The 21,303-nt window shown below is 36.3% G+C and overlaps 1 protein-coding gene across 8 annotated transcripts; it reads right to left on the bottom strand.

The window, feature by feature from the left end:
• Window positions 1-8,889: 8,889 nt before the first annotated feature.
• LOC104607674 (transducin family protein / WD-40 repeat family protein) lies at window positions 8,890-21,000 on the bottom strand. Of its 8 annotated transcripts, XM_088887149.1 has the most exons (12): window positions 20,257-20,807; window positions 19,809-19,921; window positions 19,665-19,731; window positions 18,174-18,347; window positions 17,682-17,994; window positions 14,239-14,845; window positions 13,477-14,151; window positions 12,444-12,884; window positions 11,833-12,027; window positions 10,485-10,541; window positions 9,209-9,271; window positions 8,890-9,120 (listed from the first exon to the last, which is right to left on the bottom strand). In XM_088887149.1, the coding sequence occupies exons 5-12, from the start codon at window positions 17,957-17,959 to the stop codon at window positions 9,037-9,039; spliced, it is 2,400 nt and encodes a 799-aa protein (XP_088743275.1). In that variant the 5' UTR covers window positions 17,960-17,994; window positions 18,174-18,347; window positions 19,665-19,731; window positions 19,809-19,921; window positions 20,257-20,807; the 3' UTR covers window positions 8,890-9,036. The 8 variants fall into 8 exon arrangements, with proteins under 8 accessions (XP_088743275.1, XP_010271657.1, XP_088743276.1 ...); XM_010273355.3 differs by lacking the exon at window positions 18,174-18,347 and having other exon boundaries at window positions 17,682-17,951; window positions 20,731-20,895; XM_088887150.1 differs by lacking the exon at window positions 18,174-18,347 and having other exon boundaries at window positions 17,682-17,935; window positions 20,731-20,861.
• Between the last annotated feature and the right edge of the window lie 303 nt (window positions 21,001-21,303).

The raw sequence follows: 21,303 nt of genomic DNA, 5'->3' as shown, positions 1-21,303 counted from the left end.
TTAATTCAAAGCACCCTTAATGGGATTGGATTCAAATATGGATACCGTTTGTAGTGTTCATTATGAACATGACATGACAACACAAAATTTAAATCGAGTCTTAGGCTCTTAGCGCCCCTTTTAAACCGAGATTTGACATCAATCCAATCAATAAGGTTCCTTTTGCTTCACGGAAACAGGGGTCTGGAATCGGAATTAGAATGGGCCATTTTAATTCCAACTGATTCCTGTTCAAATGGCATTCTCTCATTTAAGATTGTATTTGTTTGAGGTGTAAATTAAAAAGCTATTTGATTAAAGGTGAACAAGCAATCTTTATACAGCGAATCTCACCGCTATGTAGTGAATCTTACGCAATGCTTCAATGCGTACACCGACAAGATTTGTGCTAATACGCCGCTCACCGCTGCTGTAACTCTAATACGTCGGAATTGGGTTTGGACGGAACTCTAATACGTCGCTTGCCGCTCATTGATATTGTCAAATCCTAGTCCGTTTATTGGTGAGGGGGATTACAGGATTTGCGTTGATACGCCACTCGTCACCGTTGAAACTCTAATACACCAGAACTCAGTCTAGACCGAACCTTGATATGCTGCTCGCCGCTCATTGCTCACCGCTCACTGATAATGTTGAATCCTAGTAGTTTATCGGTGAGGAGGATTGTAGGATTTGCGCTGATATGCCGCTTGCCGCTCACCACTCACTGATATGCCGGAGCTGGAGAGGATTGCAGGATTTGCGTTGTCACCGCTGGGAGTTCTGTGTTCTTCGGAGAAGACAGTGAACATGACTGATTGTAGGTAGGAGAAGAAGGAATAGAAGAAGAAGAAGGAGAAGAAGAAAAGAGAGAGAGAGAGAGGGAGAGGTTGAGATGGAGTGGAAAAGGGATCCGGCTGGAGGTGGGGATTTCGTCGTCGCACTGGTTCACTGTCTTTCTTCGATCGAACAAAGACATGCAGCTGTTGGACAGAGGAGATGTGAGGTAATCGTTGGATAGAGGAAGAGGGAGGTAAAGTTTTACATCGATTTTATCGATATAAAGTTTTCACTGATTTTTTATGAATATACTCACAAGAATAAACTTTTACACTAATTGATGAGGTATATTAACACTTCTACCAAATGCTTGCAAAATCGAACCGGGGTGTAAACTTTACCTCGGTTCTCTTTTACACCTCTACCAAACGTAGCCTAAGGGAATGGCCATTCCTAGCCTTTCCCTCGGGAATGAAATTCTATTCATATTGATTTCAATTTCCATTCTCATTCTTGTTTGAACCAAACATACTATGGAAATTGGGAATGGATCATTCCGATTCCGATTTCGACTATGAATCAAATAAACCCTAAGGTTATGTTTATGTTCAGTACAATTGAAACTTATATAAATTAGTGAGAAAAATATGAATGGATTAATCATGTTTAGTGTTAAAGTTTCAAATTTGATGTTTTACCAATAAATAATAAGATATATGCATTTTTTTTATGGAGAAGTACGAACAGGTCTAATGCAGATTTTTGAATCCTACTGCAAATCTATAAACATTCAAAATGTCAAAAACCTCCATTCCCCACTCTATATGCCCACTCATGAATTCGCATCAATTCCGAATTAACACCTACTCCAACTATACTTTGGGCCTAAAAATTCTGACCATGAGCTAAACCGTCATTCTCTTTTTTTATTTAAAATAATTTTTTCTATATGATGTAACAAGACATGTCTCACCAATTTGTATTGATGAGCCGCAAGGATGTCACCAAGAACTAACAATGATGCCAAAAATAACCTCAATTATAATTAAAGACCCAATCAATATGCATTCTTATCATCATTCATGCCTTATCCCAATTAGATGGGATCAACTATATGAATCCATTATCATTCAATTCTACAAAACATAAAAAAGACAAAAGAAGTAATAGCACGTTGTTTATTGTTCGTCAGAGAAAAGGTTAAAACCACCCTTGATTAAACAAATAACAATATTTGACTACTTATTGTTTTGTGATTAGGACCTGTTAATCAGTTTTAGTTTTAATATATATAAGCTTTTAAGTTTTAAACACTAATACAATTAATGTGTTAGCATAGGCTTTTAAGTTTTAAACACTAATACAATTAATGTGTTAGCATAGGCTTTTAAGTTTTAAACATCGCTTTTAATGGAATAACATGAACTAAAATTATAAATTAGAATATGAATTTAATTAATAGGAGTATTATGTGGTTTATTTCTCAAAAAGTTAATATTGCGGGTCACAAACTGTTTGACTCAGATTGTTGAACCACTAACCCGAAAACCAATGATCAAAGCGGTTATGAAAACAGATCAGTTTTTAAAACTTTGCCAAAACTATAATAAAAATTGTGGAGCCACAATCAAAATCTACATTTTAAAATCATTAAATAATACAATTGAACATTCTTTTAAAGATGATCAAATAGTAATGATTTTGTTCAATATTAATTAAAAGAGGAAAATACTTCATAAAAAAAAAGAAATACTTTATAAAACTCTACTAAATGTCAGTAACAATTCATTATTAATTAAAAGGAAGATAATCTGCATACGGCAAGGAATCAGATTCAATAATAAACTCCTCCTGTCAGTGCCAGGTTGCGATGTTGAGAATCGTTTTCATCATTCCTGAATCCTCACAAGCAAAACTACAAGAAAATCGTTTTCATCTCTCTCACTACTCTCTATCAATATATCTGGCATTCCCACAGTGTCTAAATTGTATTCTTCATTTAATGAGTGGAGGAGGTAGTCCCGATTCACGTGTAAGGATGGATGGATGGAGTAAGGAGGACATTAATGGTGAACTGTCAATCCCAATCCAGGATGGAAGCAGCAGCCACCGAGTCCGGCCCCCATCACCACTCGCTTTCTCTGTTAGTTTTCAATTCCATTAAAGTGTATGGATCGATCAGTAGTCGGAATTCGTAAAGGATAGACACGTAGGTACCATTTCGGATTTCGGATTTCGGAGACATTTTTTTGTCCTTATCATCCAGACTCTAAAATAAACCTTGTGGTTTTCTTTTTTCTTTTATAAAAAAAGCAGCACACGTGTGATTGTGTGAATAGACAATGTGGTAAGGTTATCTTACAAAATACAAACAGCTCGACAATTGCCGTTGGACGCTTGCCAGATTCCTCTAGAAGATGAAGATGAGAGAGAGAGAGAGAGAGAGGGAGCAGATACACATAATGGGTCCCAGAAATCAATGACGCCTACCAAACTCTTTGAGTCTTGATTCGATTTGTTAAGGTGCCAGCTAATTAGCAAGCTACCTACCTACCTACCTGGTTTGTAATTGTTGTGAAGCCAGCTGACTGAAATCGGGACCCACAACACGTACAAGGCCAGCATGGCTCATGAATCATGGCCCTCCAATAACAGCTTTTCTATTCGATCTACTGCTTCACGAATTCAAATTCACAGCGTCATCGTCTGTCCCATTGATATGATACACAATTTTGTCATTCAACCACACCATGTCCCGAGAACAGACGATGCATTACTACCACTGCTATGGAAATGAATCTATTGAACCTGAAAACAAGAGAAATTAATTAGGCCTACATACTGATTCCTACCCTCAGTTTCAGTCTCATCTTGATCCAAACGTAATTCAGCCTGCGTTTTTTTTTTCTCGGTAGTCTAATTCAGCTTGTGTTTGATAAAGAGTTCAAATGCGGAATTAAGAAGAAATTGTGTCGTTTAGGCTATGATTGGTTTGAAAGAAAAGGTAAGAAAAGAAAGGAAAATACAGGAAAATCTTATAATAAGATTTGTAAAGGTTTTTTTGCATTTCTTTTCCTTTTCCTACAAATCAAACACAGCCGTAATTCAAACCTAGGTGAATGTAGAACTCGATCCTAAGTCCCCTACAACCAGCTGACAATTTTGCAGTTTTGCTATTTGGTTGACAGTTTTGAACAAATCAGTCAAAAATCAATTATTAGAATTAAACTAAAATGAAGAGTCACTGTATAAGAAAAATCAATGATTTTTTGGATGATGTGGCATCTGAGTGGATAGGGGAGATAGTATCACTATCAAATAAATTCATAACCAATTTCTGATAAATTGATTGACATGACAGCAATAATAATAATAATAGCAAATCAAAGGAATCATCATCGACCTAAATACCTGTTTAGTCATCAAGTTAACCGGCATCTTGGAATGAAATCTAGTTTTTGTGCTCAAAATTGGTCCATGTAAAAACAAAGGCAGATTTTAGTATTGGGATTTGTTTTTGTACCACTACAACTAGAATACAAAGCATATCTCGGGGTGTCAGTGGGTTGGATTCGGTATGAGTTTACCAACCTTCCAATGCCTCCAATTGAAATTTGGTTTAAAGGGTCCCAGTGTCACTTCTTCCATGGTGAAAGAAAGTAAAAATCAAAGAAATATGAAAACAAATCCTAAGGATGCACGCAAAGTGATAAAAATACACAGGGATATCATGACCCAACCAGGTGAAGAATTGAGACTCTAACCCTAAATAAGCCCGACCTTAACCTGCTCCAGGTTTATCATTTGATACAATCCATTTGCATTTTATGTTTATCAATGCATAATCAAACCAAACTTATATTTTTATGAACAGTATATATTGACATTTAGCCCAATGTTTTAAAAACTGATCCAAAGGCTAAACCGTTTGTGTTTTTAAATCACGGGTCACTAGTTCGATCATCCAGGTTAAACAAGTCAGACTATGCCATGTCAGATATATATATATATATATATATATATAAAGGTTTTTTTGGTAAAGAAAATGCTATGATGCCTTTGGACCAATGTTCAAAATATTGATATGCTGGTATGGGTGAATCGGGCGAATCGATACAATTTTTTATTTTTTATTTTTTTGCAATGGGTTCAAGGGAGCCGGTTTAGGCCTCCTCCACACCCTGAACCAGCCAGACCCTCGATACACCCACTGTAGGGGTGTATCAGAGGGGTATCGAAATGATACGTATCGACTGATACGGGCCGATACGTGTCGATACTTTGAACCTTGCTTTGGACACAGATTTTGAAAAATTATCAAAAATCAAAAAGAATATCATCCCAATTGAACATCATAGTACAAAGTTATAATCTCCAAAAATTTACATATACATTAAGTATGCAACCCATGACTCGGTGATTGGGTCAAACACATCAACGGCTGAACCACCTGAATTTGATGATTTTTAACCAAACCAACAATTTTTGACCCAACAGATTTGAATAAAAATGGGCCCAAAATCAAACTGGGTGATAATTCAAATAGTTCAATTAAACGAGTCAATGACGAATTGAAAACACTAATTTGGACTGAAATTTTTACATTTGCACTGAAGATATAAAAGGATTATTACGATTATTGTTGTTTGTTTTCACCGAATAGGACTATAGGAGGCCCAATTTAGAACACATTGTATATTTCTATTATAAGAAATTGAGTGGATTCAGACCTCTTGACTGTGTTAAGTGGATCCACACAGTTTACAGCTTGAGTAGCATCTTGATCTTATGTAAACTGTAAAAGTAGGTGGGACACTGACAAGGTTCAACCGTCCAACGCACGTACAACAAGATCGACTCTGATCCGTTAACAGCGACCGTCGTTTGTCTTTTGCGTGGGATCAACGTACGAGTGTTTGGTAACTTGGTAGTTGGTAGGAGTCCATATGTCGCACACATCATCTCACAATTCACAACCTCCTTAGAGTTGGAGACCGACGTATTAATAAGGCAAAAACGTATTAACAAGGTTTGAAAAAAAAAAGGGACCCAGTGTTCTGCCAAAATTTTTTTGCCGTTGAAACTTCGTAAACAATGCCGGTGGTTCTTTTGACATCTAATGTGAGCCCATTACAAATAAACTAGGTCCAATCTAATCCAATGAATATTTTGAACTGGTCTAATCAATGTTTTAGACCGTCTAATCTATACAAATTTCTTTTAATTTAGATTAATTCTAATCCAAACCTAGTCCATTACACCTGTATTCTTATTTTCTGATATTGGTTTAATCTAATCCAATCCAATATAAATTCATTATGAATTGATCAGGTTCAACCCAATCCAATAAATACCTTAGATCATGATCCAATTCAATATCTTATTGAGCCATCTAATCCGTTCAAATTGATTTAGATTTGAACGAAATCCAAACCAAAACTGGTCCATTGAATTTTATGGGTCCACTGTAAGGCATACATCCAAGCTAAAGCTTACCAAAGGATCTGGGTCGTCAAATGGATAGCTTAAATCAAGAACGTTAAAAATGAGATTTGTGGATAGGATGATCAGCATCCATGTATGATCATGACGAATTGGTCCATACACTGTGTTCACAACACTTTGAGCCTTCAGAACATCTCCTCCATACTTTGTATATTTTTATTCATGATTCATAGGAATATGTTCTCAATACACGACAATAAGGGCTGTGAGGATTGAATCCCGATTCGGATCACTCAGTCAACAGTTCAACACACCACCTGGCATTTGGATCACTTATGCCACATGTTCAAAGAAGAGACTGAATCTGCTTACCTACCCTACCCCACAAGATGCTACAGTCAGTGCTGTTTGAGAGGGCTTTTACACAAGCCAAGTGGTATTGAACTGTAGCGTTTTGTGGGTAGGTAGGTTTCGGATATCTCTAATCTATTTGGATTTTTGGAAAACAGTAGAAAAAACAATACTTGTATAGTTGTAGGATAAATTATAAAGGGCCCCTTGTACTATAGGGTCAGTGACTCCCTCCTATACTTTAATTTGTGATAAAGACCCTCCTCAACTTTTAAGTTGTGATGAATGCCCCTTCAGACATACTTGGCATTGAGAGTGGTTCTGGTAGTACATGGACGTCATAACGTCGTTGAATGCTGCTGCCATGGTGGGGTTGGTTTGGTAGTTGGCTCATGCCTTTCTCACCCCTCGACATACTTGGCATTGAGAGTGGGATGATGGAAAGGCGTAGCCAATGTCGAACTTGCTGGGCGTCATGACGACCTTCGATCTTGGCCGATTGACGATTTCCATAACCAAGCAAACCAGTTTTCTTTGATCCGATCCAACAACTTGCCTAGCAGTAGCAGGCAGTTTGGCCGATTTGAAGTAGGGCTTGCAAATCCACTTGTGTGCATCATCCCATTTAGAAGGTGCTGCTGCTGGCGGTTTCGAGCGAGAGTGGAGCATATGGCACTCTTTGTGGCGCACCTTCTTCTGCCTTCTGCCTTCTGAAACTCAAATGTAGATGATATGATACACTAGCACTCTCATGCTCATGCCCACTATCATAATCTAGAGAACTAATTTTCTTGACATCTAATCCTCAAATTGGCTAAACTGTGCTCCCTAAATCTATGATCACTAGCCAAATAAAACTATAAGGAAAACCCAGAAATAAATAAACCCACTACATTGCAAATTTGCAACTATAACTTCTTTTCCACTGAACTAAAAAGACGAAAAACCCTCAGCCCCTTGGCGCATGCCATCCGCTGCCCCCATTAGTTTACTGCTTCACTCACCAACAATCCTCTCTTGTGGGGCGTGGGTGGGGCAGGTGGGGGGAGACGATTGACACCTGATTCCTCAGGCGGAGGATAGAGAGAGAGAGAGAGGGAGAGAAAAAAAAAAAAAGCAGATCTGCTTCGGTTGTGGAAAATGGAAGGTGTAAAACAGAGCAAATGAATTTCATAATGTTATGTGCAATCCGATTAGAACATCTGTAGACATGAGAGGTGCACACATGCAAGAATCGTAACCGGTGGCACAAGCACTCAAGTATGAATAACCTAACAAACAAAAATCATAAAAAGGATAATTTGGGCATTTAGAAAATTTTTAACAGTCATACGAGAATCTTTTTCAAAGTTAATGTTAATGGAGGGGATCTTTGTCTAATGGCTAGAGTTTAGGGGTCTTTATCACAAAAATAAGTGCAGGGTGTCTTTGTCACTGACCCCATAATACATGGGGTCTTTGTAATTTATCCTTTTATGTTTTTCTTTATTTAAACTGTTGTATATTTTTTTTTAATAATTTATTAATTTTTTTAAATAATTAAATTGAATCAGATCAGATTTGGATAACTAATATCTTTATCAGATTCTGGTTCAGATCAATTTTGTAAAATCCAATCGGATCTTTGGATCAGATCTATAGTTTATGGCATCGGATCAGGTTCAGTATACCCTAATTTAAATCTGATGTGATTCTTTTGCATCTATAAGTGGCTTCCAGCTTTGTAAGATGGGCCCTACAGGAAAGCCTTGAAGCCATGGTTTTCAAAACCAGACTAGACCAGAAAAACCGGGAACCGGCCATCTGATCGGTTCCATTTTCCCCTAAAACCGGATTTTCCCCCAAAATCATTGATTTTGGTCAGCACCACTGAACTGGGTGGTTAATCGTTCGAATGGTTTTGACCATTTTTTGTTTTTTGAAATTATTTTATTTTTATGTCAGAATGGGCTGAGCATTTGGTTCAAACGGTCAGACCATTCAACCCGGTAACTGGACCCCTGACCGGTTCGGTCACCGGGTCGGATTTAAAAACCATGCTTGAAGCTATATTGGTGAAAAACCCTGAAAGAAGTCAGATTATGTTTTAATTCAGCCAAAAAATTAACTTTCCGAAGAATCCATTTTTATAGCTTCTTTGATATGGCGCAATCAAAATTGAAAGTTGAAATCCTCCCAAATGGATTCTCAAACTTGATGGAGTCAAACGTGACATATGCATAGAGGTGTAAATCAGGTTGTGCCCCTGCAGGCCGAATCAGGCCATGCTTGCACAAGCTAAATAGTAAATACGTCGTCGAGCTTGAGATATTCCAGAAACTGTTAAATCGGTCATACACAAATATCATCTATTTAAAATTAGGAGCAGACATGAATTTTGTTCTGTATCCATTAATAGACTAAAACACCAATGTGATATCAACACAAGGAATTTCTATACAAAATTATTTACAACATTGGAATACAAGTTGATACATATAATCAACCTCCTTTACTGTAGGAAGGACAACAGTGCTGACAATAGGAGCACTCTTTGGAATAGCTGCTGGGTTCTAGTAAGTTGACCTGCAGCAAGACCTTCGAACACTTAGCAATCCTCACACAAACATTGAGACAGTCAACAACCACATAATGTCGCAGGAATAAGAGCTACCTTAATGATATCAGACTTTGAGCTGGGGCGCATATAGGCTGCTAGGACACTCATGTGGAAATCCTGGATCCATAAGAAAGCAAAATTTTATTACACGGTAACCATGCTTCTATACTTCCTAAATTGGGGGTGGGGGATGGATTTTGAGTAGAGATGTCCAATTTGTCAACTAGTTTATTGAACATTTACTTTATAAGGTAAATGAGTATAGGAATAGAACTAGCTCAGGGTTCAGTATTCATGAGGTTCAGTCAATCCCGATTAACATAAAAGGAGAATGACGTTCTGGTCCTAATAAATTATCAACTCTATGTTATTATAGATCACTACATGAAAAAAAAAAGAATTCAGTATAAGTCAAAATGAGAATGGATATTTTTATATTAAAAAATTTATATATGTACGTAAGCAGTAAAAAGGTTTCCTAAATCCTAATCGGGTGAAGTAGGTACTCTCTATTGGATTGCCCAATTTGAAGAATTTCACCCACTCCAGGCTTAGTCTTGGGTTGGGGCCTGCTCAAATTCTAACAAATCCTCAATCCTAGTTGCATTCCTACCAATGGCAGATCTAGATTGACAACCTGTTATCAACTCCATGGTCTGTATCAGCCCTATACCCAACCTTGCATTGAGTTCTGTCCGGTTAATAATGCCCATCTACATACTAAATTTTTAATGAAAAATATTTCCATAAAAGAGGGTCTATTTTGAAGACAATGCAAGATCTTTTGGCAGAAACCTTTCCATGAGGAAAGGAATTAGGAGACTCCCTTTAATCTCCAAATCAAGAGAGTACATATAAGATCCTTGTGCCATTTAGGGAAGCTCAATAGACGACCAACTGAAAAACACATTCTCAAAACTTCCCATTAGGTCAAGTAGGAGATTCCTTATGGGCTCTAGTCTATTTCTGCCACTTTGGGGGAGGGGATAATGTTGATGTCCGAACTGTCCATACAATAAGGGACCTCTATACTGTCCCTATTTTCAAATTCATTCTCTACATCAGTCCCATATCCCACCTTGATTTGTCAGTTTCCCCAAAAAAATTAGCAATTCAGAGTTTCAATTTTCTAGTTTTTAAGTTGTCCACATAAAAGGGCTTATTTTAGACTCGTAATTAGGTCTCTTAGGTAGAAATTTCTCCTACATAAGAGGTGAGGAGAGACACCCGGAGCACATTTTGGGGCCCAAACCATCTTCCTACCTGGGTTGTGTAAATTTCTCTAAAAGACCTGATTATTAATCAAGTCTATTCATAAAATGGGGCTTACCCTAAAAGGATCACCCCTCAATGACTGTACAAACATAGAATTTGATGAGCCCCCACCCTGCAAATGAAGAAAAGGCGCTATTAGTCAATATTAAAAGTAAAAAGAATATAATTAAAAATTCATATTTAAAAAAGAAAAGCATTCAACAAATTCAAATCAATTACCTAAGACTGTTTGGTTTCCCTACCTTTTCTTTCAAACCAAATACAGCCTAAAATTTCTTATCATCCATACAAGAGATAAAATGTGCTTCATTTTAACTTGAGAGAATGCTTTCTTAGATATTATGTGATTGACCTAAAAGGGTCAATAACATCTCCCTACTGTCTTCGGTGCAGTCTTCTCCATTTCAATGTGAATCTTTTCTTCCACAACTTATTACCCATCATGTACACCTCATAGGCCCTTTTTCTTCCCATCCTATATCAGTTTGGTTGTCAGATCAGTTGGGCTTAACTGCTTGAAATCTGTTTTGTATTAGTATCACTCAAGGAATAAGGTTTATAGGTCCTCTTACCTCCACTTAGGCAGCCTTTTAAATAGTAAGTATCAAGAGAAATATATAAATTGTAAACAGTATTAATGATTTTTTTTTTTTGATAAATGTAAACATTATTAATGATTATGAAAGGAGGTTGCACAAAGTGGATTTGTGGACACAACCCCCCCCCCCCCCCCCACCCCACCCACAAACAGACACCCTAAAAGAACAGAGACAATAGAAAAGAATAGAAAGAGCCCAACAAAAACTTATCTGTTGCTAATCAAAAAAAAAAAAAAACACCAAGAAAAAAGCAGTACAAGTTACAAGCTTCCAGGTGGCAGCAAAGTCTTTGCTATAAATTTCATCTAGTAGACTCCCCATCTAGCTGGACAACAGCTATATCACTCAAATCCCTAGAAATCTGCCTGACAGCAGTAGAACAAAAACCCAAGAGAAGCCAAATTTCATTAAGTATATTACACTTTATCCATAGTTTACCCAAACCATACTATCTCAGAGAAAACCCCAGTCCCTGAAAGGCACAGGTTATTTAGGAAATACCTCAAACTTTAAACTCCTTACAAAATTTAAGGTGGTAACCCCCATTCCAAGTCATTGAGTTCAAATATAATTGCAGTTAGGTATGATATTATTTCACCTCTTTATCATTCTAATATGCATTTTGAGCATACATTTACATCAATGCACACACAAACACACACAGATACATGCATGCAAACACAGATACATTCCAGCTCCTGCACAACATGCCTGTCAAAGTGTCAAATCATGTGATATATAATAATATCATCTGGTGTTTGGGACAACAATAGACAAACAAACTGAATTAAGTGATCAAGTTACCTCCAAAGAAATATCCCTGAGCCTCTTTCCAGTTTGAGCACAGCAAACACGGACAACGTGTTCATCAGAGCTCCCACTAATAATGTAATCCCTTCCATTCATGTAATAAGAACGAGTATAATTATGGGAACTTCCTGTTGGAGTGATGTCAAATTTCATGTGAAGCCTTCCATCCACTGACAAAAGTTGCTTAACCTACAAAATTTTATTGCCATTAGCCAAATATGGATCAAGTTGCTGGACAACAACATGCATCTACCAAGAGAAGGTAAACATATAGTCCAGTATTGCACAGTTAGCTACGTATTTTATTTACACATACAGGAGCTAGCATCCACAGTGCTAGGATTTTTTGCCTAGAAGAGGTCTTTAGTTCAAAGTTAATACCATATGATTGCCCAAGTGCCTTGGGGGAAAACTATATGATTAGTAGGTAAAAATCATCATAACATAAAGATATTTCTTTCCTTTTCTTATTTTGTGATAATCACCTATACCAGATCCATCAAATTAAGTGTTTCACTGCATTACAGAAATATTTCCTAATGACCTCACCATTTATGTTTACTATTTGTCTACACAACTGTGGTTTTATACTTCATAGTGAGTACCTCATTGTCAACAGCTGATGCAAGCAGATAGTGGTCATCAGGAGAAAAGCACACCATTACATTTCCTCTTGAACTTGAAGCCGTGTAGCAAGGCTGCAGTGGCCTCTGCCTCAAGTCCCACAATTTGATATCCTGATCAAATGATGAAGTAGCAAATATAAAGGGCGAATGGTGGGCAAACTTAACAACATTGATATGCCCCTGGTGCATATCAGTGAATATCTGTAAGCGTTTCCCACTGTTTATGTCATATAGAGCCACATTTTTCGAATATCCACTTGCAAGAAATTGTTCATCCGTTGAATTGACATGAACTGAAGTCAATTGCTCAAAATCATCAAAAGTAACTGAACCCACATAGCTGTATCTGTCTGTAACTGTAGAGGCCATTTGATGGATATCGTATAAATGCAAGGAACCATTATCAGAACCAGCAATAAGCTGATATCAACATTGAGCAAAATCAGCAATTTCCACGTCAGCAAGGATTAGAAGCAGTCGAATGAAAAAAAAAAAAGGATATTCTAACATGCACCAATGAGTTAGATTTAGTCAAATATTAAATGTGGTAATTAGCATCCATAAATAGAACTGAGGCAACTAAGCACTCATAAGGTTCATGCCCAGGATCTGACGGATGCCACCTAGGAAATTTCCTAGGTGTAAATGGGAAGCTTTTCCGTGGTTATATTCAATGAAACAATCTGACAATATTTCCACACTTCAACTGTTCAAAATAATGTGATAAAGTTGGGTGGAACAATCTTATGACAATATTTCTCTTGCCTACAAGAACTCATTGGGACATGTACTGTTAATCCCATGCATATGCATTGATTACCATGATATCCCATATAAGATGGCAACTACAATCTAAAACATGTGGACTACGTCTTTACCCTATAAAAAGGATTTCCTTTAAATAGCATCTTTCAACCAGGACTAATAATGACAATACAAAGGTGGTGTAAGAGATAACAAACTGATCTGAATTCAAGTCATCTCGATCTAGTTCTATGTAGTAATCACCTACCTTAGAAGGATACTTTTTAAGCCAGCAGAGCCCTAAAACACTGTTAAGCATTCCCATTGATGGTAGATATCTAACGAGTTTCCCATTCTCATGGTTGATAACAACTAGTTCACCATCTAAAGTACCAAAAACCATAAGACTGGGATCAATTGGATGATACTCAAATTGCCGTGGACGAAAGCTTTTACTCTCTTCCCCCAAAATGTCATTGAATTTAGAAATTGGATGTAAGAGTGGCCATGCAGCAGAACCAACTTTAGCAGCGCCAATTGACCTGGGAAAAAAATATTGACTCTTTCTAGAAGAATATGGCTGCTTTGTCCTGGAAGAGTTTTGCAAATGAGTAGTACTCGGTCCTATTTCACGGTTCTGCAAGATACTAACAACACTCTCTTTGCATTGCCGGTTATATGGTAAATGTTCATAGTGTTGTGAAAAAATAATCTTGGCCATTTTCCTGTCTGATATTTTGATGGGCAAATTATCCAAAACTTTCAGGCGGGGCAATGAAGCTATCATGTATTCTCTGTAGTGCTTCTCAAAGCAAATAGGTGATGGATGATGTGAAATGTACTTCTTTAGAGCAATATGTGCAGCATCTTTCCTATGACTCAAGTTGGGGGAATCTGCAAAAGACTCTTTTTCCTCTTTAGTCAACAATGTACCAGAAGAAACCTGCCAAGTAAAATACCAAATCCATGTTAAGGCATTAGAGAATCATTTAAAGCAGCCACTTTGATGATTATGAAACTGCATGCTTACCTCATTTGGCAAAGCAGTATGTCCAGTCAACACAGGAAAGACATTAGACAGTAACTCTACCAAGCCAATTCTCTGCTGAGGGGTTGAGAAGTCCAAATCGCTATCATCTGATGATTCTTCAGCTGTAGTTTCAATATCTTGGGTCATAACCAGATCATTCAAAGAAAGCAAATTCCTAAATGTGTCTTCTGTGCCAGATATATCTCCACGATTAATGGATGATGTCACAGAAAAGTGGTGTAAATCCAGCCGAGCCGAATCAATTTTGTCATGATCAAAAATGGTTGCTTTCTCATTGATTGATGCAGGACATGGCCCAGTATTATTGCAGCACAAACAATTTTGAAACCTAAGTTCCACCAAAGAAGGAAGTTTTGCTAGTGCAGCACTAGTTGTCCACAGATTAGCAACTCTTGTTTCACACATTGAGAGGCACATCAAACTTGGCATGCAAGAAAAGCAATCTTCCCGGAAACTAGTGAGTGAAGTACTAAAATCGAGATTAAGAGTGTGTAACTGCATGAATTTCCCTGCCATGTTCAGTTTTCTGATGTGGGAAGACCTCAAGTTTAATACTTGGCATGTCAAACCTCTGCATAAAAGATCCCTAAGAGTGGACAAGAAATTGATCCAAGTAATCAAACCTTCTGAACAAATGATAAAGCGGAATAATAGAAAATAATATTTCATACTAGATTCAAGATACCAGTGGAAGATGTACCATTTCCTTGGGAAGAAACTTATGACCTATCTCTTGAGGCATCTTTTAGAAGGTGGAATTACTTAAGTGTGAAGAACAATAGAAGAACATAAAATTAGGAATGAAGAAATGGATGAAAGGGAGGCTTGAATCAAATAAACCATACGAAATATGATGCATGCAACTCCAAAACTTACACCAGAATATGCCATAGAAAATCTACAATGAAATGTATCAAAAGTGAACCCAAAAGTTGATTCAATAGTAATAACTAGGTCAGGAAATAATGATACACAGATGACAACCAAAAAACACCTAAAATCCTCCAAAGTACAAATGGTGACAATACTAGGGGTTGAGACAGCAATCTATGGATCTTCTCTAAGGATCTCTTATCCAGAAAGGCAAAAATGGAGCCTAAAGCACAATCCACGGCATTTAAAACATTATCTTGATAAATCAGAATAATGATCCAAAATAAGGTCAAAGACATGGGTGGAATAGTGATAAGAATGAAAACCAGAAAAATAGATGAGAAACCAAAAGAGGTCTGGTTTTATAGTTTTTGAAGCATGGAACCAAGACTTGTCTTCCATTAGACATTCTTCTGCCACGATTCTTCTTGACCTAAATTTGACATGTCAAAAACTAGGCTTGATCTTGGTTTCATAAAAGTGTTTTCCTATTATCTATCTAGCCAATCTGAAAACAAGTGAATTGCACGTTATTTGAGCAACTTACAAACAATTTAGACAATGTATTGGAACCTTAAAGAGAAATCTTTGTTCTAGAGGTATGCTGGTCATTCTTTGATTTTAAATGAAGTTACAATAGAACAATAGTTGCACTGATATCCTAGGTCATAAGTTAGGTGTTAGGGTATTATCTTTTGATAAACGCGTGTCAGCAAAGATTTGTTAGAGAAGTCTTTTATTAAATAAATGAGAAAAAAAAAACTTGTAGCAATTATTTCTTTCAATAAAACAAGACTTCAGTAGATTAGCACCTCATATTGCTTTCAATTTTCTAGCTAATAGAGTAGGTATTTTTCAAGTCTCTTAAAAGATGACAACTTGCTCAACTAACATTTAATGCAAAGAAAAAGAAACTCAAATAGCTATGAAATAACCTAATGTGCACGGTAGATTACCATCAGACATTGAATGCAAAGCATTGAGCCAGGATATGTATAGTATTATGCCATGCCTATTGAGCATCAAAGATTATTACAATGTAAAACTAGGAATATGGATGGACATATGATTGCACCTTCAGAAAATGCAATGAGAAATTTGCAGCTTCAGGGGAAATGTAAAACTTGGATAAAACATGAAAGATGCAAACAAAATCCATTCAGATAATGTTAGGATCGCAAGTGCAATCATTATTATGCCCAAACCAGTGTTGCATGGACATTCCTCAGTGGATGAAGTGTTCGTCTCAGACATGCACTGGATTCCAACATTCCATGGATTCTTGAAGTACACTTCTACATGACATTTTTCTTTTTCTCCTTATTCAATACAAATGAACAGCTAATGTGCACTATAAATGTCATTTTTCCTATAAAATGACATTAAGTAACAAACATGATTTTTCATACCTTTTTCTATAGGTCTATAATGTTAAAAGTCAAACTATTTTAATAGTGTATACTTTTATATAGACATGTCCACAAGTCCTTGTTTATTCATTCAGACTCCTGGACATGCACGGTTTCCAATTCCCATGTTTGCATCCAAGTAACACTGGCTCAAACATCTCAACAGATGAAGCATTACGAATGATCAGGACTAGAAAAGAAATAGGTTAGATGAAGAAATTCCCCAAGAACCACACATGATCAGCTTAGGTTTCAACAAAGTGGAACAATCATATCATGAAGAAACTGGAAATTAGAGACAGTTTGCATCCTCTTAATCAAAGCAAAGTAATAATAGTTAGAAAGTCAATCACCTTGCATTTTCTTTTAATTTATTGATCACATGTGAGCTCAATAGTTGTCCCAAGATCTTACAATTTACAAGATAATTCACAAAATCATGAATCTTGAGGGTTTCAGTTCAAATCTTATGTCTGAATCCTTTTCCTAAAAAAATAGTTTAGCATTATCCTTTTCTTTAAAAACCATACATTTCTATCTCAACCTTACAATTTATAATGATTCATGCAACTGGAATCAACTCAATTGAAACCTAGTTCACTATTTATTTCTTTGTTTCTTTTATTTATTTTATTTCTCAATGGGTATTCTTTTAAGATCCTTACTAAATATGATTTACTTAGATCATTAAAGATCTATTTTGAAGTCTCAATTGGCTTTCGAGTGAAACTTAGTTATATCATTGTACACCTATAATGGTAAACTCTTTTGTATTAAGTACCCATATGGTAAATAGCAGCAAAAAAGTACATATATGGTAGATATGAATTAAAATTGGAGTAAAACCACTTAAATTTTTATATATTTTAATTTTCTGACAGATTTCTTAAAAAAAAGCAGAAATGATCTTATGGTTTACAATACAACTACAATTTTAAGAATATTTTGCCCTAGTGGAAATTCAATAATAGAACATGGATTGGTCATTTGTTTCCAAGTTTCCAAGCATATAATTCTCATTGCATCAACTCTCAAAAAATTCAGCAAAAGAAAGTAGAAGGAAAAAGCCATATACTGTATCAAAAACTTGAAGACACAATGCTTCCAAAAAAGAATGAACTAGTAGGCACCACTACTTACCTAAGGAAGTCCTTGTCAAATGACAAATCTTGAAGATCAACAACTCGAAGCTTCTGATTGATTTCAAACATCAAGGATAAGACAGACTGTCCATCCAATATACACAGCGATTCATGAAATATGTCTACCGCATCAATCTCAGACGAGTCAATTACCGAGAACACTTCAATTAATGAAGGAAAATCAGAATCTTTCAGCTGGTCCAAGACAACCTCTATGATACATGGCTCATGATGAGATTTTTGAAGTTTGGCCTGAATAAAAATTAAACTAGCCATCGGAAATTTACTTCAAAAAATGCATCCAACAAATTCTGACACAAGATAACAAGCAAGAAATTAGGGGCGGGGAGTACATGCTCCATCTCTTATCTTTGTTGAAGCAAAAAACCAAACAAGAAATATATTTAATGAAATATCAAGAAAGGAAGTTTTTTCTTTGCTATTTTTGAAAAGATAGGAATAATGGAGTTATTTAGATAATGGTCATTACCCAATGTTGGTCCCAGCTATCTGAAGCTCAAACTTAGATGCATAACAAATTGATCAACATGAAAGACTTCACCATGATTCCATGAAAGCTACAAAGTTCAATAGGAAATGATTTGGTTGGCCTTATAGGCCTCATTCGTTTTCTGAGAAGTGGAGGTGGATAAGTTGGTGGGTCCTACAGAAAAGAAATAAACTCGTATTTGTATTAAGGTATTAGTGGGTCCCATAGAAAAGAAGATTGTCGAGCAGCTCATTTACCTGGGCAAATAATACCCTACTGAAACTTGGGTAAATCACTTACCCATCCGTGCTGAAATTTGCTAATATGTGAAGGGACAATAATGTCACTTTTTTTGGATAAAACAGTAATTATACAACTTTACAATAAAAGAACACTGCTAAAGTGCACTTATCCAAGAAACTAATTAACCTTTCATTTTTAGAACACTAATGACTATTGTCTACCATTTTTTTTTTGATAAATTCCTGTTTGCATCCAATCCTAACCGTAGAAGGACAACAATGATGGTGGTGACACCAAGAACAAACAACGATAATAACTTAATGGCAACACAGCATTGTTTATTTATGTTGGGAGCATAGCCCAATGTCACACTATACAAGGTAGCACATGAAGACTTGACATTCAGGAACATGTCACATGATACGGCTAGTAGGTCATTGATTAACATCCCCAATAGGATGATACCTCTACAAGATGTTCAATTAATTCAACCATTGGACAATTCAATAAAATATCTTTCAGTTAAAAGATCTCCTTGTGAATGTCATGTTAGATAATCTGATAGTGTTGTTTGATTGAATCATGTGTTTTGATATATGGAAGCATCAACTCAATTTAACTCAACATGATTGAAAACAAGTGTTGTACAATAACCTAAGCAATGATACACCCATCTATAGCACTCTAATCATGTCGGAAATGCTTCAAATCATCTACTGACAGGTGCTTTACTTTGAACTACCTGGAAATTTTCAGTAAAAAAAGAAAAGGAAAATTCTTTATTTTCAACTCTTTCAAATGAGCAAACAAAGGCACTTCCCACACTTAATCTATCATAGCTTTACGTGATCAATAATCATTCTCAAATAATCCAAGATCCCCTCTCAATTTCTTACAACTACAGAGAATGTAGTAAACCTGATGAAGGATTAACAACCAGAAGCACAGACTTGCAATGGTAAAAGGTTTATTCAAACAATATTGATTTTCCTATTTGAGCACATAGAATGGACACTGGAATTATTCCTAGGTTACAGAAAACACTTTCTTTAACAATTCTGACTTTCCAAGTTTCATCTTAGGATCTCTCAGTTGTTTCCTAAGTTTTCATCACAATAAAGATCCAAGGCAATAATGCAAAATTTCTTTCATACCACAACTTATTCATAACCAAAATGAGTGCAAGTACATTATGAAGTGAAACAACAAAAGAAAATTATGAACAGTATGATGTAGGCCAGGACAAACCTTAAAGAAAGCTGATAAAATTGCAGAATTTGGCGGCACACCTTGGATTTTGCAAGAATCAACATATCTAGTGCCAAAAACAAAGAAATGTGGAGTTAATTATGAAAAATAGATACTGGCAAGGCAATCCATGACAAGTCGTACCAATTGACAGCTTTTCTTTCCCTTTCCTTTCGCTGGAGGGGAGGGGAATGAAGCTAGAATAGTGGAATACAATTTTGTACATCATCTCTTGGATATTTTTGATTGCCATTAAACTAAATCAACCAAGAAAACTCAACATCAGAAAAGTGCATATTACGCAAATTACTGGTACCAAGTCCAGAGAGTAATCTAACCCCATAGACCCTACCAAACCAACTTTTACTCAAGTTAGCTTTGGGTCTTATTGGTTTCATATTTAACAAGATGATGCCATTGGATATACATAGCAAGGTGAATTTCAATTTACTATCGAGTACTACTTATCCAAGAAAATATCAAATGGAACCAAGACACAAGTGAAACTTTTTTTTTGACATGTTTCCATTCTAGCTACTAAATGAGCTTTTATGTGTAGAAATAACAAAGCTGTCAAGATAAACATTCACACTTTTGCAGTGCAGGAAGCCATGAACTATGTCATATGCATATCAATTTCCGAGTAAATTCTTCTCCAATAGTTGTGCCATGATATTGATCAAACATGCCAATTAGCTCGTTTTAAGTGTGTAACCAGACCATTCCCCTTGAGCTTGTAAACAACCAAAAACAGATCAAAAGCTGAGCCAAGCACCAAATTCATAAATCTAAAGTCCAGAAAAACCAAAAACAGAAAGGAGAGGAAATCATAGAACTGGCATTTCTTCAACTACACAATTCCGGATAATTAACATGCACTAAAAATTTACATCGCAGATGATAAATTCTTAACAAAGCATACAAAATTCTGAGAAGGTCAAACCTGAGTTTTCGCCAATAACTCCATACTCCAAAATAAAAAAATAAAAAACAGAAATAAAAGGGAAGACATGGAGTGAGAAATGAGAATCAAAGAAAGAGAATTAAAAAAAAAAAAACATGATACCTAGCTTCTAATGTAGAGAGATCGATAACCATGGCGGCCCTTCTTTTCCTTTTTGTTCTTCTCTATTTGTGAACAGCGGCTAAGTCCGGGAGGAAATCGCCGGTTTCTAATTCAATATTTATTACATATTTATATATTAAAAAATTACAATCTAAGTAATGTAAGAAACAGAGGTGTCATCTCATTAATGGATATGCGCGACGTAGACATCAACTGCATCCCTGCCCTCTCTCTCTCTCTCTCTCTCTCTCCCCCACCCCAAGCGAAAAGAAAAAAACCTTGACCACGCAGCAAAAGTTCTTAAAGTAAGGAAAAAATCCTTTTGGAATTCTTAGTGCCACGTTTTACCCAGTATAAAAGATCATTTTGTGGCCCTTGATTTCAATTGATGACGGATTGACGACCCTGATGATTAGATCTGACCTAGGATATACCATTAAACAAAACAAAAGGATTTGACCTTAAGGAGGTATACCCGTACACGCGAGTGGGACCAACAATTGGATGATGATCAGATTTGGGGAGATCCACGCACCAGCATAGATCGACCTTACTTCACGGATGATCGTACGG

Source organism: Nelumbo nucifera, chromosome 5 (genome assembly GCF_055504915.1).
Source record: "Nelumbo nucifera cultivar China Antique chromosome 5, China Antique-T2T, whole genome shotgun sequence".
Lineage (NCBI taxonomy): Eukaryota > Viridiplantae > Streptophyta > Magnoliopsida > Proteales > Nelumbonaceae > Nelumbo > Nelumbo nucifera.
The sequence above is the reverse complement of the archived record's forward strand: the minus strand, read 5'-3'. Positions and strand labels throughout refer to the sequence as shown.